The sequence below is a fragment of the Mytilus trossulus genome, chromosome 14 (assembly GCF_036588685.1).
Source record: "Mytilus trossulus isolate FHL-02 chromosome 14, PNRI_Mtr1.1.1.hap1, whole genome shotgun sequence".
In the NCBI taxonomy this organism is placed as follows: domain Eukaryota; kingdom Metazoa; phylum Mollusca; class Bivalvia; order Mytilida; family Mytilidae; genus Mytilus; species Mytilus trossulus.
Window position 1 is genome coordinate 36,751,362 of NC_086386.1, and position 16,128 is coordinate 36,767,489.

Below are 16,128 nucleotides of genomic sequence, written 5' to 3' on the forward strand. Positions count from 1 at the left end.
CTCATTTATTTACGCCAACAGATTTTTGTAAAAGAAATTCTTCTTAGAAATTACTATAGTTATCTTTATTATGAATTTTAATTTTTTTTACAAATATGAAAATAGTTCGTGTTGATCTACATATAGATACATTTTTACTGACCTGGGTATCAATGGCTATTGTCATCAGCATTAGAAAAAATAAAACTGCCCACAACGGCGATATTGGTAATTTTGAAACTGCCTCTGGATAAGCTACAAATGCAAGACCTGGACCTAAAAAAATAAAAATCAGTGCAAACGAGATAGAAAAAATTAACATGCTTCCTATTCGAAATAAAGGTGTTTTGGAAATTAGCAATCTCAAATGCACGCATATAACTTTTTTCAAACTGTCAGTTTGGAAAGGCTTTTATAAAATTTTATGATAATTTATCTAAATGCACACCCATAACATTAAAGGGTATGATCTATGGTCGGGTTGTTGTCGCGTTGACACCTTACCCATTTCCTTTCTCAATTTTATCAAATTAAACAATTAAACAATTAAAAATAGGGCATTCTGCTCCCACAATGATTTTAAAATATAGTAAACTATAATTAAAGTTATGAATATAAGGTTGTATGATTGTCATTTAGACAAAAATCTCAAAATCATATAACTTAATTTATAGCAAACACTAGAAAAGTTCTAGACTTCGTGCTACGTACATGTGGCAGGACTAACCTTAATCAGAAATACAAACAGTGTGAATAAAACAAATCAATAAAAACTAAGAGAGAAAAAACAAAATTGGTATTATAAGTGCATTGCATACATATGAATACATGGACTATTTCATATCTACAAAAATGCGTTCCTATACCCAAAAATCATCCAGGGATTTTAGCTCTTTTCGGTCAATAGTATACACTGTACACGCATATCATGAAAAAATGAATGCAAGTCTGACATAATGTACACGTTCAGCGAACTATAATATTGCTCCTTGACCACATACAAGTTTGTATATACCTTGTGTCACTACATCGTCCACTGACATTCCCTTTTCATGAGCCATAAATCCAAGTATTGAAAATGTTACAAATCCGGCAAAAATACTGGTTCCACTGTTTATAATAGGTACCATGATAGCATCCCTACAACAAAAACGAGGAACATTGACTACAGTTAATTGTCTTTTGTATGTCTATTTTACTGGTTATTCATGTTAAATTATTTCCTGTTGGTATCATAAGTTTATTTAAAAATAAGACTTGTGAATCTTCAAACAGTATTTCTTCAATGAAGTGCAGGTCTATTTATCCTGATACTGCCATTCTTCTTCAACACAATTGTTAAAATTCTTTAAAAAAAAATCCAAGATAATAACTTTTAAAGTATGCATATGCTAATAAAGTTCTGGAACTATTTAAATTTTGCTGCAATTACCGTTCCTATGATTCACTTATATATTTGTAACTTTCTTAAACCAAAACCACGAAAACCTGGATGATTCAATTTATTTAAGAATATTTATTTTAACGTTTGAACATGTAAATACATGCCAAGTTCGATTTTTACTGTTTCGAATTTCCATTTACGATGGTAAATAAAGGCAACAGTAGTATACCGCTGTTCAAAACTCATAAATCCATGGACAAAAAACAAAATCGGGGTAACAAACTAAATCCGAGGGAAACGCATTAAATATAAGAGGAGAACAACGACACAACACCGAAACGGACCACGCATCAGACCAAACACCACGTTAATAACAAATATAACGTGAAAACCAAATACATGACTTTGGGAAAGACAAGTACCGTGCCACGTCTTATCTCAATATCTCAAAAATAAGAGAAAACACAAACGACTCAACGTTAAAAGGCAACACACACAGAAACGAACAACAATATAACAATGGCCACCTCCTGACTTGGTACAGGACACTTTCAAAGGTGAATAAAAGTGGTGGGTTGAACCTGGTTTTGTGGCATGCCAAACCTCGCACTTTAATGGCAAAGTTAAATATAACATTGAAATGACAACATAATATTACAGGACTACAATACAAATAAATAGGAGAACATATTAGACAAAGAAAAACATGATTAATGGATAACAAAAAGCATCAGGTTTAAAATTCAATACGCCAAAAACGCGCCTTGTCCACACATGACTCACCAGTGACGACCAGATATAAAAGATCGAAAGTGAAAAAAGTACAAAGTTGTACAGCACTGAAGATCAAAAGTTGAAAAGGTGTCGCCGGTAAGTATGTTTTCGGGATAGTAATCTAATTTCGCGTGGAAGTAGTTCCATTTATCTACAGATCTTTCGTACCTTGTATGTAAAGTTTGACGGTTCATTGAAATATCAAATTATACAAAACTTTAATTAAATTAAAACATTATCATGATCATACCTTTGAATATTATGGTGAAATTTGTTAAAGCTTGCAAATGTCAGCAGTGCTCCCCAACCGGCTCCAGACGAGAAAAATATCTGCGTTGCTGCCTCACCCCAAACCTGTTTGAAACAATCAAAAATACGTTGTGCATATATACTGTGGCAAGTAACGATATCACATGTAACTGAAATGTATCTAAAAAGTTCAACCTTCGCAGTGATGGTCATTGTTTTTAATAAATTTCAAATTACCATTCCGTTATAAGTCATTTCTCATATATTTAGAGCAGATTTGACCTGTTGGAAATATCTTCCTAATTAGGATTGATATAAGTTATTCTAAGTATAAATTTTGTTGTTTCTAGTTCAAATCAAATCAAATTGTATTCGCTGAACAAGAATGAAGGTCTATATCATAAATTATAGTTCATCTACTCTCCACATGAAGTCTTAAGCTTATACAGGAAGTGTCTTCAGCAAGCTTCCTATCGCAGTACATGTAATAGCATGGGGAGAATTGTTATTACTTGGAAATGTATTGTTTTATTTGTTCTCCTTTTTATTCAGTATAAGTGTGATTCTTTGATCTTTTTTACTACTTTTATCCGAGCGTCACTGATGAGTTTGTGTAGACAAAGTGTGTGTGTCAGCCAAACAAAATCTTAATTTTGGTATCCACGCTTAGTTAATATACTACTCGCCCCAAGGAAGACGTCGCACTATAAATTATTCATATTCCTCCGATGTCTTGGAACGTACCTTTGTAGAAAGCATTTTGTGCCATTTTGGAATTAAAAAGAACTTTATTCCTTCTGCAGCTCCTGGTAATGTTACTGCTCTTACAAGAAAGATGACCATTACTATGTATGGAAAAGTAACAGTCACATACACTATCTATTAAAAAATATGAGACAAAATGTTCTACAATATGATAGTACTGTATGTATTAATGTACTTATGCAATAATGTTCAAAGTTTTAACTCGAATAATGCACATACCATTCAAAAATAGACGATTCCGGTGAAAACTACTTTATTGCATACATTAATATTGTTTGATTTGACCGGAAATCATTTTTGTCTGATATTTGACAGTTAGCATATATGTAACCCTTTTGTTACACAATTTTAGGGTTTATCAGTGTATATAAAGTGCGAATCCACCTAGTTCATTTTTACTGTTATATGCGGGTATGTCTATTGTAGAATAAAGGATCATGGGAAGACTGTATTTGTTTATATTTTGAAAATATCAAGTTAAGTGATTTGAAGATAAGTTTTAACATATTTTCATTGTGATATGTCTTTATAATATACAAACATAGCATTAAAGTTCAAATAAGTGTTATAAAAGCATCATAATATAGCATATCGATTATTGAAAGCGATCCATTTTAACTATAGATGCGATGAATTATCACTGTTAGTGCAGTCATTATTAATGTAGAGTTTTCAAAGATGCGAGGAATTTTTATTGTAGAATTATGTGATAAATGCACATGCAACAAACGAAAAAACTTAGTTGATGACTTTAGGATTTATGAAACATGTATTTTCAAATTGAAATACAAACTCCTAGTTCATTCTTCATCAAATATATAGCTTTTCAAACTTGTAACAAAAGCGATTCTAAAAATAAAAAATTCTAGATCCGCGAATGGATACGTCCGCAGAGGTAAAACCATACACATTTGGGTTATTGTACACAAAATGCATGCTACAATTCATTTTTGTTGATTTTAGACCCTTTGGAACTCTTTTTGGGCTATTTCAGCAACTAGGCAAAATTTCCCCAAACTAGATACACGGTTAGATTCAGCATGTAAGCGAATCCCAAATATCTATATTAAAGGAATTTTGTCTATACATTTGGACCCCACAAAATTGAAAAAGGGACAAAAAATATAAAAAAAAATGCATGCATCGGATACATTTGTTATTAAAGGCATGACTGTAACAATAGGACTTATATACAAAAATATCTTATTCTGGGGGTCTCATTGGGGGTTCTGATCCCGAATCCCGCTTACTGTTTTGGCAGATTCCCGTATTCCGCTTATTATTTTGTCAGATTCCCGTATCCCGCTTATACTATGCAGTTCTCATTCTTTGTAATTATCCGTGTCCCGCTAGACTTCATTTCTCGTTTTTCACGACACAATCATTTGACTTTCACCTGTCACGCTTGCAAAAAATCGGCAATCCGGCGTCACGCTTATACCCAAATGCGACCCACTATTTTACTCTATTCTGACTCATATTAAGCCCATTATAAATATATTAAAAAAGTAGCGTGGATTTTTTTATCCCGTCTCGTTTCGTTTTGATAGTTATCAAAAGTACCAGGATTATAATTTGTTTTACACGCCAGACGCGCGTTTCGTCTACATAAGACTCATCAGTGACGCTCAGATCAAAAAAGTTCAAAAGCCAAACAAATACAAAGTTGAAGAGCATTGAGGACCCAAAATTCCAAAAAGTTGTGCCAAATACGTCTAAGGTAATCTACTCCTGGGGTAAGAAAATCCTTAGTATTTCGTAAAATTCAAAGTTTTGTAAACAGAAAATTTATAAAAATGAGCCATATATAGATGTCGTATGTGACAATGAGACAACTCTCCATCCGAGTCACAATTTATAAAAGTAGACCATCATACGTCAAAATACGGTCTTCAACATGGAGTCTTGGCTCACACCGAACAGCAAGTTATAAAGGGCTCCAGTGTAAAACCTTTTAAACGGGAAAACAAAGGTTCAATCTATATCAAGATGTACGTAATTAGTGGTGAAGTGTCATGGAAATGGATAAAAAAGTAAGGATAAAGATCCCTATACGCTTTATAAGAAACTAAATGGAATACATTTAAAATAAATGTTATTTCTATTGAATATATTAGAGTGTTTTAAAACCAAACTTTCTCCGTAAGTTAAATTTTATCAAATCTTTCTCTTACTTTATCTATTGTTTGAGCAAGTCGGCTAAATTAAGGCTTTACAGCTAATTTCCTAAAACATGTAAAGCAAAACTTTGGTTGGCTTGCTTGCTTTGTTTTTTAAATTGTTTATACAAACTTTGTTAATAAGATTGACATTTTTAAACAATATTAATAAGCATAGTTTAACCTGTATTTTTAATATTTGAATTACATTGGGTGTTATCATAATGATTATCCAATAAAAGAAAAGCAAGCAAGTCAACTAAAGACTTGCTCTACATGCTTAAAGAAATGAGCTGTAATAGATAACAATATACAGTGAAAATGAACCGCATATACAATACTAATGATTCGCTCCACAGTGAAAATGAAAGAATAGTATCATAATTCGACAGTAAACATGACTAGCATTACGAAATCATCATAGTGGAATTTAGTTAAATATGAAGAAACTGAATGACAAAACATATTCTACGTTATATAACTTTATTTATCATATACTTAGCATTAATATGATAGCTTTTGCATATGTGTAACGAACGGAAGTAAACAAGCCATAATTTCCCACCCAGGCTGATAACCCATATCAGCCCGGTCTGATAACCCATATCAGGGGCATCTCGTGCAAAAAAACCATAACAGTGCTTCTTGTGCAAGTTACTTCCGGTGTTCCCTGTATCAGTTGTTTACTTTTCCATTGTGACGTCAGATATTTTTTATGACGACGTCAAAATTTACGTGAACTTTTGTGGGGATAGTTAAGTACTTGCTAACAAATGCCATTGGCATTTATGAATCATTTTATAGTACAACAAACCTGGAGTAATAATGATCATAAAACTCTTCCAAATTTTAAATGTTTCAAAATGCCTTTATAGGAAATGTCACCATATATGAGGGTGGTAAAGGGTTATTTTCGTGCAACGTGATCGCCGTTTTTTTTATTTCACGTTCAACGTGTTTTTACTTATTTATTTCACGTTCAGTCGTGCTGTTGAAGACGGGTGCCTCGTTCAACGTGTTCTGCTTATTTAATTTAACGTGCATCGTGATGTTCAAAGTCTTAATTTGCGTGCTCGGTATTTTTCAAATAAAATTTAAACACTTTGCAGGGATCGTCAAGAAATACTTGTTTAAAAGCCGTAAACCAATTATATCATAAATGTGTATACTAAATCGGGAATATCAAGTAAAACAAAGAGTTAATATATACAAGAAGACAGTGACTTACAAAGGTTCGCATAAAAGTATTTGTTTTTCGTGCAACGTACATTGCAGAAATTATTTCACGTTCAACGTGAAATTACGTCTTATTTCACGTTTTCTTCGTGCAAGCCCCCCCCCCCCCTTTACCACCCTCATACATATATGTGGAGGAAGTGATGCTGTTTTGGACCAATTATAGTATATTTGATTCATAACTTATTTTCTTTATAAAGTTTTTGACTGTTTTAGTTGTTGCATTTGTTTATTTGTCTTAAAAAAAACTATTGTCGGAAGTATATGATAAAGGGATTAATACATGGCATTTTCCATATCAGCCTGGGTATCATCCCTCGACCCATATCAGCGCCTCGACTCCGTCTCGGGCTGATATTGGGGTCTCGGGATGATACCCATGCTGATACGGAAAAGGCCATGTATTAATCTCTTTTAATTGTATTAAAATGAATATTTTTTACTGCAACAACATCTCACCTGTTAGTTATAAAGCACCTGCACGATCTGTTCGTGAAAAGTCATAAATATTCACCTATTTTGGTATATATTTCACAGCTGGATGGCTTTAGGCGCTATAAAACCCCGCTGCGTCTCTTACTTTGTTTTATTAGTATTATGCATTTCTGAACATATACATTTTAACTCATTTTCTTCATTTTCTTCAAAAATTAAAAAAAGTTCGTCTGTTTATTTATCATTCTACATTAGACATTTATGGCATATACAGTAAAAATGATATTTTAGGATCCGCACTTTACATACACTGTTTATGTTCAATCGCGTTTTGTTGCACTATATACGCGTAGAATCATAAATATACATTCACTCTATTTGTTTTCGACGCCAATTTAAAAACTGAATGTAAAAGTTCAAGTATGATAATTATAAAATTTCGGTTCTTTTGCATGTCATTTAATATGCGAATAAACAGATTACATGCACACTCTTTTTTTTTCGAAACATGAATTGATTTATGCAACTATATGATAATTGTAAGATGGATTTTTAAAATTTGTAATGTAATATGCGAATTATTAGATTACCATATATTATGAATAGTCATGCACCGAATTTGTTTTCGACGTCAATTTAAACTAATTTATGCAACTTTAATAATTATGAAATGCGTATAATCCATAATGTAAAATGAGAATGACAAGAATATACTATGAATAATAAACATGTATCTGTATTTGTTTTCGACGTCAATATTGTGAAATGTCGCGTTGAAAATCGTAATGTTTTGTTCAGTGTACGGATTCAATACGACTTGAGTAATTCGTATCCAAAAATCTGTCGCGCGTGTTTCGCTGACGTGAAAATTTTGAAATATTTTCCTCTGCTATTTTTTGTGTGTGTCTTTCATTGTGAAGTTGGCCCATTATCATCTAATATTGTCAACCGAATCTCGACCCTCATAATAATCCTTACAGATTCACGTATGATGTTGATTCTAATAGTAATTGCAGTATGATGAATCTAAGTATATTCATGTTTAGGTACAGGTCTATGTTTTTGGTTTTGTCTTATAACCATGACAGGCCGTATGTTGAATCCAGACATATTTATTTTCAGTACAGGTCTATGTTTTTGGTTGTGTCTAAAAACCATGACAGGCCGTATGATGAATCCAGAGATATTTAGTTTCAGTACAACTCTATGCTTTTGGTTGCTGTCTCGTTAACGATTTACCCAACATCACCTTTTCTATATAACCAAACTTAGTGCAGAATCTGCGCGTCCGTTTGGAGGTTAGGAATTCATTCCAAATTACAAAAAATATGCTTAATGTCAATTATCTATTTCATTTCAAAAATAATTAAAACTTTTGAAGGTCAACATTGATACAATCCATGACCTCCAGACGGACATACAGCTACAAAATACCTTTCCCGAAGACTTTATTCCTTTACATAAACAAAGAAAGATGATAAGCCAAGCGATAGCCAGACATACAAGAAGTTCCAGTCTAATTCCTCCTATATCCTCTATCCCTACTGTAATTTGCAGTACATTGTATCTGCAAATATCATTCATTTAATTCTGGCTCAAAGCGCAAAGTTGGCTCATTTTGCGAAAGATCTCTATTATAATTTTTTTTAATACGTCTTGAAAAATAAATTATACATGAAATTTCACCTTTATGAACGTTATAAGATTTTGATTTTGATCATTAAGAATTATTATGCGTTCTGAAAAACCCGAAATTATTAAAAAAATATATATCAATGAATAAAAATAATTAATATAAATATAAATTTGGGAAAAGCTTTCAATTTCTTGATAAAACAGTACTTCAAACGCCAATTAACAGTATCTTCAATCGAGTATGTGGATCTGAGCAAAACATTATTTTCTGTATCATCAAAGTGATAAATGAATAGCTCAAGACCAACTTACGAAGCAAGGTTGTCGGCTCTCCGGACATTCCCGAAGTCCTGCGTTCGATTGCCGGGTTTATTAGCTTCGTTCCTTGCTTGAAAGTTGGCTCATTACAATACAATACAAGTAGATGCGGAAACTAAGGCCGCATTTCTTTTTAACCAATATTTTGTAAACGTTGTGTCGCGTTTGTTGTTGTTTTCTAAACGCTACAAAGGTAGAAACGAATACATCGTTTAATAAGTCTTTATTGACCCTGTTTGCACTTTCAGTAATGCATGCAGATGTTGCTGGTAAACAGACTTTTTATAAACGTAGAAACAAATACTTCGATTAATCAGGTCGAAGTTAGAAACAAATGTAGCGTTAAAAACTTTGTACAAACGACAAACGACAAACTGCAGACGCATGTTTAACGTGTGCATAGTTTGTCAAAGTTTATATAAATTTTGCAAACGTATGTTTGAAAGAAATGATCAAACCATGTCTGCGCTTAGCTGTTTGCATCGTTCGTGTAAGAAAGTAATGCACTCATAGTCTTTACCTAGCATTACACGTTAAGCTTGTTTTATCGTCAAATTAAGTAAGGTTTGCCCACGGACATAATCAATCAAACGTTGCCAGATTTCGAACATCGTCAATTGAAATACTAATGGTCTCGACAGTTAGTTGTCAGTCTTGGAATTTATTCCACTGTACAAAAGTTAAGCTCGTATAAATTTTTGATCGAGATTATTTTTTTAAAGTGACCTCGGTGACCGAATGGTCGAAAGAAGTCATTATCGTTGTGAATTCTATGGAAGGCTGTTTGGGGTCATAACTTATTTTGTTACACGTACGATATTATCAGATTATTACATGACATTTTTCATATCGCATGTAATATCAGCCCTAGGTTCAATATCAGCCCAAGAGCCACATGGCTCAAGGGCTGATATTGACCGAGGGCTGATAAGTATAGATTATTACATGGCATTTTTCATACCAAACCCTTTATCGGCCCAAGGTTGTGGTATTAACGGAAAGGCATGTGATAACATTCCGGAAGCAGTCAATAAAGGTACCTTTATCAGCCCGCTATGGAAATTGTTAAGAATTTGATCAATAAACCTAGTAATCCTTTCATAGCCTTTTGATATTTTCAAACGTTATTGAACTGTAAAATTTTAGTAATATTTTATACAATATATGATAATACATGATATATGAAAAATGACATGTATTATGATCTTTTTATCATATGCTTCAACAGTGGAGAAAAATAACATATTCATATATTGATCCTTTTACGTGGTTCCCGAAAAGAAGTTGAAAGAGTTAAAGGGTCCCCGACGTCGGACCCTAAATTTGATACATTCAATAAGAAATCTTTCTATCATATGCCTCAGCAGAGAAAAAAAACACATTTTATATGGACGGATCGACAAAAAAATAATTCAACAATACTCATAATGAACATTGGTTGGAAAAGTCAACTTTTTTTAAAGTAACTTTCTAAATTATGTTTCAGAAAAACTTAAAAAATGCATTTATTTAATATATCTATATGTATACTTTTTAATTTAATTTCATTATTTTACACAATATACTTTCCAGTTTTCAAATAATTGCTTTGTACACTACTTTGTAATGTTTTTCACTGAAAACGTAGCATTGAGGTGTATTTTCCGAAATTTGCCGAGTATCACCGGAATGCCATGTCATAACGTTACGGAAAGGCATGTGATAACAATCGAAGCATGTGATAAACTTTTCATATCAGCCCGCTAAGCACCAATTCCAAAAATATGGAAAATACTTTTATTTAATGCTATTATCATACGGTAAAACTCATATGTTATTTAGTCTAAGTATATGATAAAATATAGGTACACGTCACATTTTGTTCACTTAGTCTTCCATCGTCGATAAAAACAGGTCACTAGGAGAATGCTAATAATGATAAAATTGGCATTAAACACCAAATATCACTAAATCATTATCAACAATCAATTTTTTTTTTTAACTAGTAGATTTGAATACCTTTTCTAATAGTAATTAGCAGTTTTTGTTGAAAGTTTTTGTTATTTTATATCTTCGTGTACAGATAAAGAATACAAACTTCGGGATAATATCGAGAACATACTGTACATCTGTCAGTACCCCTCATCTCAGTACATATATTTGAATAAAATACAGTCGATATTTTAAGCAATTTTAAAATTTCGCAGTAATTCAGAATTTATTTGCACAGTGCGATGATAACAGTTGATTTCAGTATAGACATCATTGTAAATATTGTCCAAATAAATGGCATTTATTCCCTTATTGTCACTTTATGTGTAACTTTATAAATGTGTATGGACTTAAACATACGTAGACAGAAGGCAAACATAATTTATTTATTAATTTTAATTATTAATTCAATATTATTTTGTATTCTCTCGACTATTACTAGAAACGTATATTTTGTTTAGATTTTATACTTAGGCTACATTAAAACTTTTAATTTGGATAACATAGAAACTTGGTTTTGAACACTGACCAGTATATAGAATTCAAATGATACAATATTTGATTTATTCATAAAACAAACATGATAACTTCTATTAAATAGAATTGATTTATAATAATTGACAATTGACAATTGAAACATGTAAGTGTCGGCTTTTAAAAAAAATCTGTTAATAACATGGAAGATTATTTATACTCTACGATGTTTCACCTCCAAAGGAGTTAATTAAAACAATGGAAACTTTATCACCATTCCGAGATTTTCCCGAAAATATTGCTAAGGTAAGTACATAACTACGTAAAGAAAGATCTCATTTCAGTAAGAAACATTACAACGTGTTGGATCAGTGGCCAAATGCAATCCAGGGGGTCCGAAGTTTGGACCCCATTTGTTTGGAACGATGAATACATTTGAATGAGGACATATGGTTGAACACCCCCCCTTTTCCCCTTCTGAAAATAGTTAGACCGGCTCCTGTGGATTATTAGAATTCTAACTTATTAGGATTATACTGTAAATATTGCATGTTTAGCCTATTAATATTTTTTTTTTTGTCACTAGCCAACCAATACTGAGGTTGTTAGTTCGAATCTCGCACGTGGCATGTGCATTCTACTCAAATCTAAATTGCCGAGGATCGTCTGTTTTCTGACAGAAGTGCGTTGGTTCTCTCCGGTCTTCCTCCGTCAATAAAAAGAGACCACTTTGAAAAAGATAACAATTCTTAAAGTGTCGTAAAACACGGACCAATCAACTTAACATATTTTATTGATTAGTGAGCCACATGGTAACAGACAAGTTATGCATAAATAGATACAATGGAAGGATATGTGATGTACAAATGTAAACATAACATAAGGACAACAAAATCATAAAACACCTAATATAATAACAAATTGCATCGTGTTATAAAATGCTCGCATTAACTGACATCAAGCTGAAAGTATATCAAGAGATGTTTTCCCTAATGTAATTTCAAGATTTGGTTGGTTTGCTTGCTTTGTTTGTATAAAAGTTTGCTCATGATCCAATAGCATTATACAAGTTAAAGCTCAACCTACATGTGTTAGGTGATTGTAATTGTAAAACTTACAATGCTTGAGCAAACATTAATATAAACAAAACAAACAAGCCAAGCAAACCTTTAAACTACATGCCTTAGGAAAATAGCTTTTAAACTTTTCCTGAGAAATCACGACGTCCTACAGTTACATTTGTATTATATCTCGATCGGTTGTTGTACTTCACAGTAGATTTCATACAGCAATGTTATAAACTCGTTTCATTGCATCATGCATAGTTCCTACATAGGCGAAATATTGAAGTTGGTAAAATAATTGGTCAAGTGCTTTTGGTGGAATTTATAAGTAATACAGCCGATTTCAATGAGTGTGTAGCTAAATGTAATATCTTTAGTTAGCTTGTTTGCTAGCTGAACCGTGAAGTCATTGTTAGGTAAAAGTATACTAGTACCCTCCTTTTGAAGTAGCCTTGTCCTACAAACATGATTGTTTACCTGTCGGACCTTTCTACTCTTAAAGGAGGATAGTTTACCTAACCTAACAATGACTTAACGGTTCAGCTAGAAAGCAAGCTAACCAAAGACATAACCTTTGCGTACACACTCAGTGAAATCGGATGTAAATGTTTATTTTACACAGTTAATGTTGTGTAAGCCAGAACTTCCACGCACAAGTTCCCACAAAATTTTTGATATATATACAAATTGTGAATGAGTCCGTCGAGTCGAAATTTAAGGGTCGAGATTCACAACAATGAATCCTACGGAAGCGTATTAGCGCCACACATTTTTTTTTTTTATTTTTCTTCCTATGTGTTTGCGTTATAACGCAAACCTTTGCGTTATAACGCAAACCTTTGCGTTATAACGCAAACCTTTGCGATATAACGCAAACCTTTGCGTTATAACGCAAACCTTTGCGATATAACGCAAACCTTTGCGTTATAACGCAAACCTTTGCGTTATAACGCAAACCTTTGCGATATAACGCAAACCTTTGCGATATAACGCAAACCTTTGCGTTATAACGCAAACCTTTTGCGTTAAACGCAAACCTTTGCGTTATAATGCAAACCTTTGCGTTATAATGCAAACCTTTGCGTTATAACGCAAACATCTTTATTTCAATTATTCATTAAGTTTTGTATATATGTCCGTCTGTCATTCATTTCGGATGTGATTTACTAGTAGATAAAAAAAGAAACATACATACAAGGCCAAATCATTATGATAAATATGCATAGGAATAATGGAATAATTGAAGTGCAATTATACATAAATTAAGACTGATATATATAGTCATATTAAAATTGAAAGATCAAAAATAATGTCATACAATTGTGAAACCTCCAAGTCAAATAGACAAAATGATCTTTCTGCTTTAAAATGAATTATTAATAAGGAAACATTTTTTTTAAATCTCAGAATATGATCAAGATTCTTTTATAGAAAGTCATTGAATTTTCATTTCAATATAATGAAGTATTTTTAAGATGCTTGGGTAGCAATTTGAATAGAGAGAACATAATTTTATTAATGAAACATCTTCATTCTATACATTTATTGCCAAAGGGTAGCTTGTTTGAATGTAACCTACTTTACACAGTTCTCAAACGAGAGCTTACTTTGAAAGTATATTTATATTCGGTTATAGCTATATTAGCAGGGTTGATTTTTTTCTTAGGTATAACCTCAATTTACTCAATTTTCTTTGTAATATATATACTAGTAGTAACTTGGATATCGTTTTTGGGGACCTTATAGTTTGTTGTTTAGTGTGAGCCAATGCTCCGTGTTGAAGACCGTAATTCGGCCTATGATGGTTTACTTTTACGAATAGTGACTTAGATGGAGAGTTTTCTTATTGGCACTCATACCACATCTTCTTATATTATTATGCTCATTATTAGTCATTGATATGATCTAATTATTCAAGTAGTTTACTTTGCAATTACTACAAAGGTGATAAATTTTATTATATCCAGCCTCCTCCATTAATAACTACTGTTTCCTTTGAATCTTAAATAAGAAATAAGATAAAACAAATGTTTGCGTTATATCGCAAAGGTTTGCGTTATAACGCAAAGGTTTGCGTTATATCGCAAAGGTTTGCGTTATATCGCAAAGGTTTGCGTTATAACGCAAAGGTTTGCGTTATAACGCAAAGGTTTGCGTTATATCGCAAAGGTTTGCGTTATAACGCAAAGGTTTGCGTTACAACGCAAAGGTTTGCGTTACAACGCAAACATAGGAAGAAAAATAAAAAAGAAATGTGTGGCGCTAATACGCTTCCGTAGAATCCTTCATCTGGGAAAATACATTTATCACTTATAAATGATTTATGCCAATAAAATTCCTTCAGATTAAAATTTATTTACTATGATAAAGGCATCATCGCATACTATGATAAAGGCATCATCGCAGACGAGTTCTTTTGGTTTTGTTAAACGGAAATGGATATTGTTTGGATATATTCATAAAAGTGATGTATACAGTAACAAACGATATACTTACTTCCAGAATTCTTCACTGGCAGTCATTTTGATCTCATTAAGAGGGAATACACGACTAGTATACTTAGATCCATTGACGGCTGACGTATTATGCGCTAACAATAGATTTGATTCATTATCTGCGGGACTATTATGACAGAGCATTGTATTCCATTCATTCTTGCAATTGCTCCATGGCAGAATCGGTGTCATTGATTTGTACAGAAAATACAATATCCATGTCAGAAATATGTTGATGTAAACACAAAATATCCCAGAAACTATTAAAGCTCCATAACCAACTCCTAAAAAAGAAATAATTCAAAAAGATAAGGTTTAAATGCTGGTTTTGAAGAAAGAAAAACATCGATAAATCAGTGTAAATAAAATTTCTTTCAAATGTGAAAATATGCATTATTTTTTTTTATTATTATTTTTCCAAATAAGAAACCACCAGTTACATAAATAGTATTTTATCCTAAATATCAAAAGACACCAAATGTGTTATTGTTTTGACCTACTTGTCACCGGGTTTGTACTTGCTTGAGCAACAAGACGGGTAACACATGTGGAACAGGATCTGCTTACCCTTTCTGAGAACATAAAATCAATTCCCGTTTTTTGGTTTGTTCTTGTGGCTCTGCCTTTAGACTTCTATTTAAGTGTTTTGTGTAAAGATATTTGTCTTTTTTCTTTTAAAATGTCATAACGTTGTCAGTTTATTAATGTTTTTGGATTGTGAGTGTGTATATACAAAAGAAGATGTTGTATGATTGCCAATAAGACAATTCTCCACAAGAGAGACCAAAATGACACAGAAATTAACAACTATAGGTCAGCGTACGGCCTTCAACAATGAGCAAAGTTATACGCCCGTTTGATAACTTTCGCCTCCCTTTGTTGTTTAATAACTTCAAATTGTGATATCTATATTCTTGTATTTTATCGACCGATCAGCAAAAGTTATGCTTCTGCTAAAAAGGTGTTGCTTCTGATACATTTGTGTTTCTCTTGTTAAATAGGTGTTGCTCCTTTTAAATAGACATTGCTCCTGTTAAATGTTTTACATACCTTTCAGAAGTGGACATATCTTCCAGACGGTTAAAACACTGCTGCTTGAAAATTGAGATATCCCGTACTCTAAGTAATATATTGGCACAGCACCAATGACCATAAATACAAGATATGGAATTAAAAATGCTCCTGTAAAA

The 16,128-nt window shown here is 32.5% G+C and overlaps 1 protein-coding gene across 1 annotated transcript in view; it reads right to left on the bottom strand.

The window, feature by feature from the left end:
* The window catches only part of LOC134697711 (sodium- and chloride-dependent glycine transporter 1-like), a 42,296-nt gene that overhangs the window by 15,303 nt on the left and 10,865 nt on the right, over positions 1-16,128 (bottom strand). Inside the window, exons 4-10 of the mRNA XM_063559996.1 lie at positions 15,989-16,120; positions 14,940-15,222; positions 8,416-8,548; positions 3,131-3,265; positions 2,388-2,491; positions 995-1,119; positions 143-255 (exon numbers count right to left, since the gene is read on the bottom strand). Of these exons, the coding sequence (XP_063416066.1) occupies positions 143-255; positions 995-1,119; positions 2,388-2,491; positions 3,131-3,265; positions 8,416-8,548; positions 14,940-15,222; positions 15,989-16,120 (1,025 nt within the window). The remainder of the gene's footprint in view (positions 1-142; positions 256-994; positions 1,120-2,387; positions 2,492-3,130; positions 3,266-8,415; positions 8,549-14,939; positions 15,223-15,988; positions 16,121-16,128) is intronic.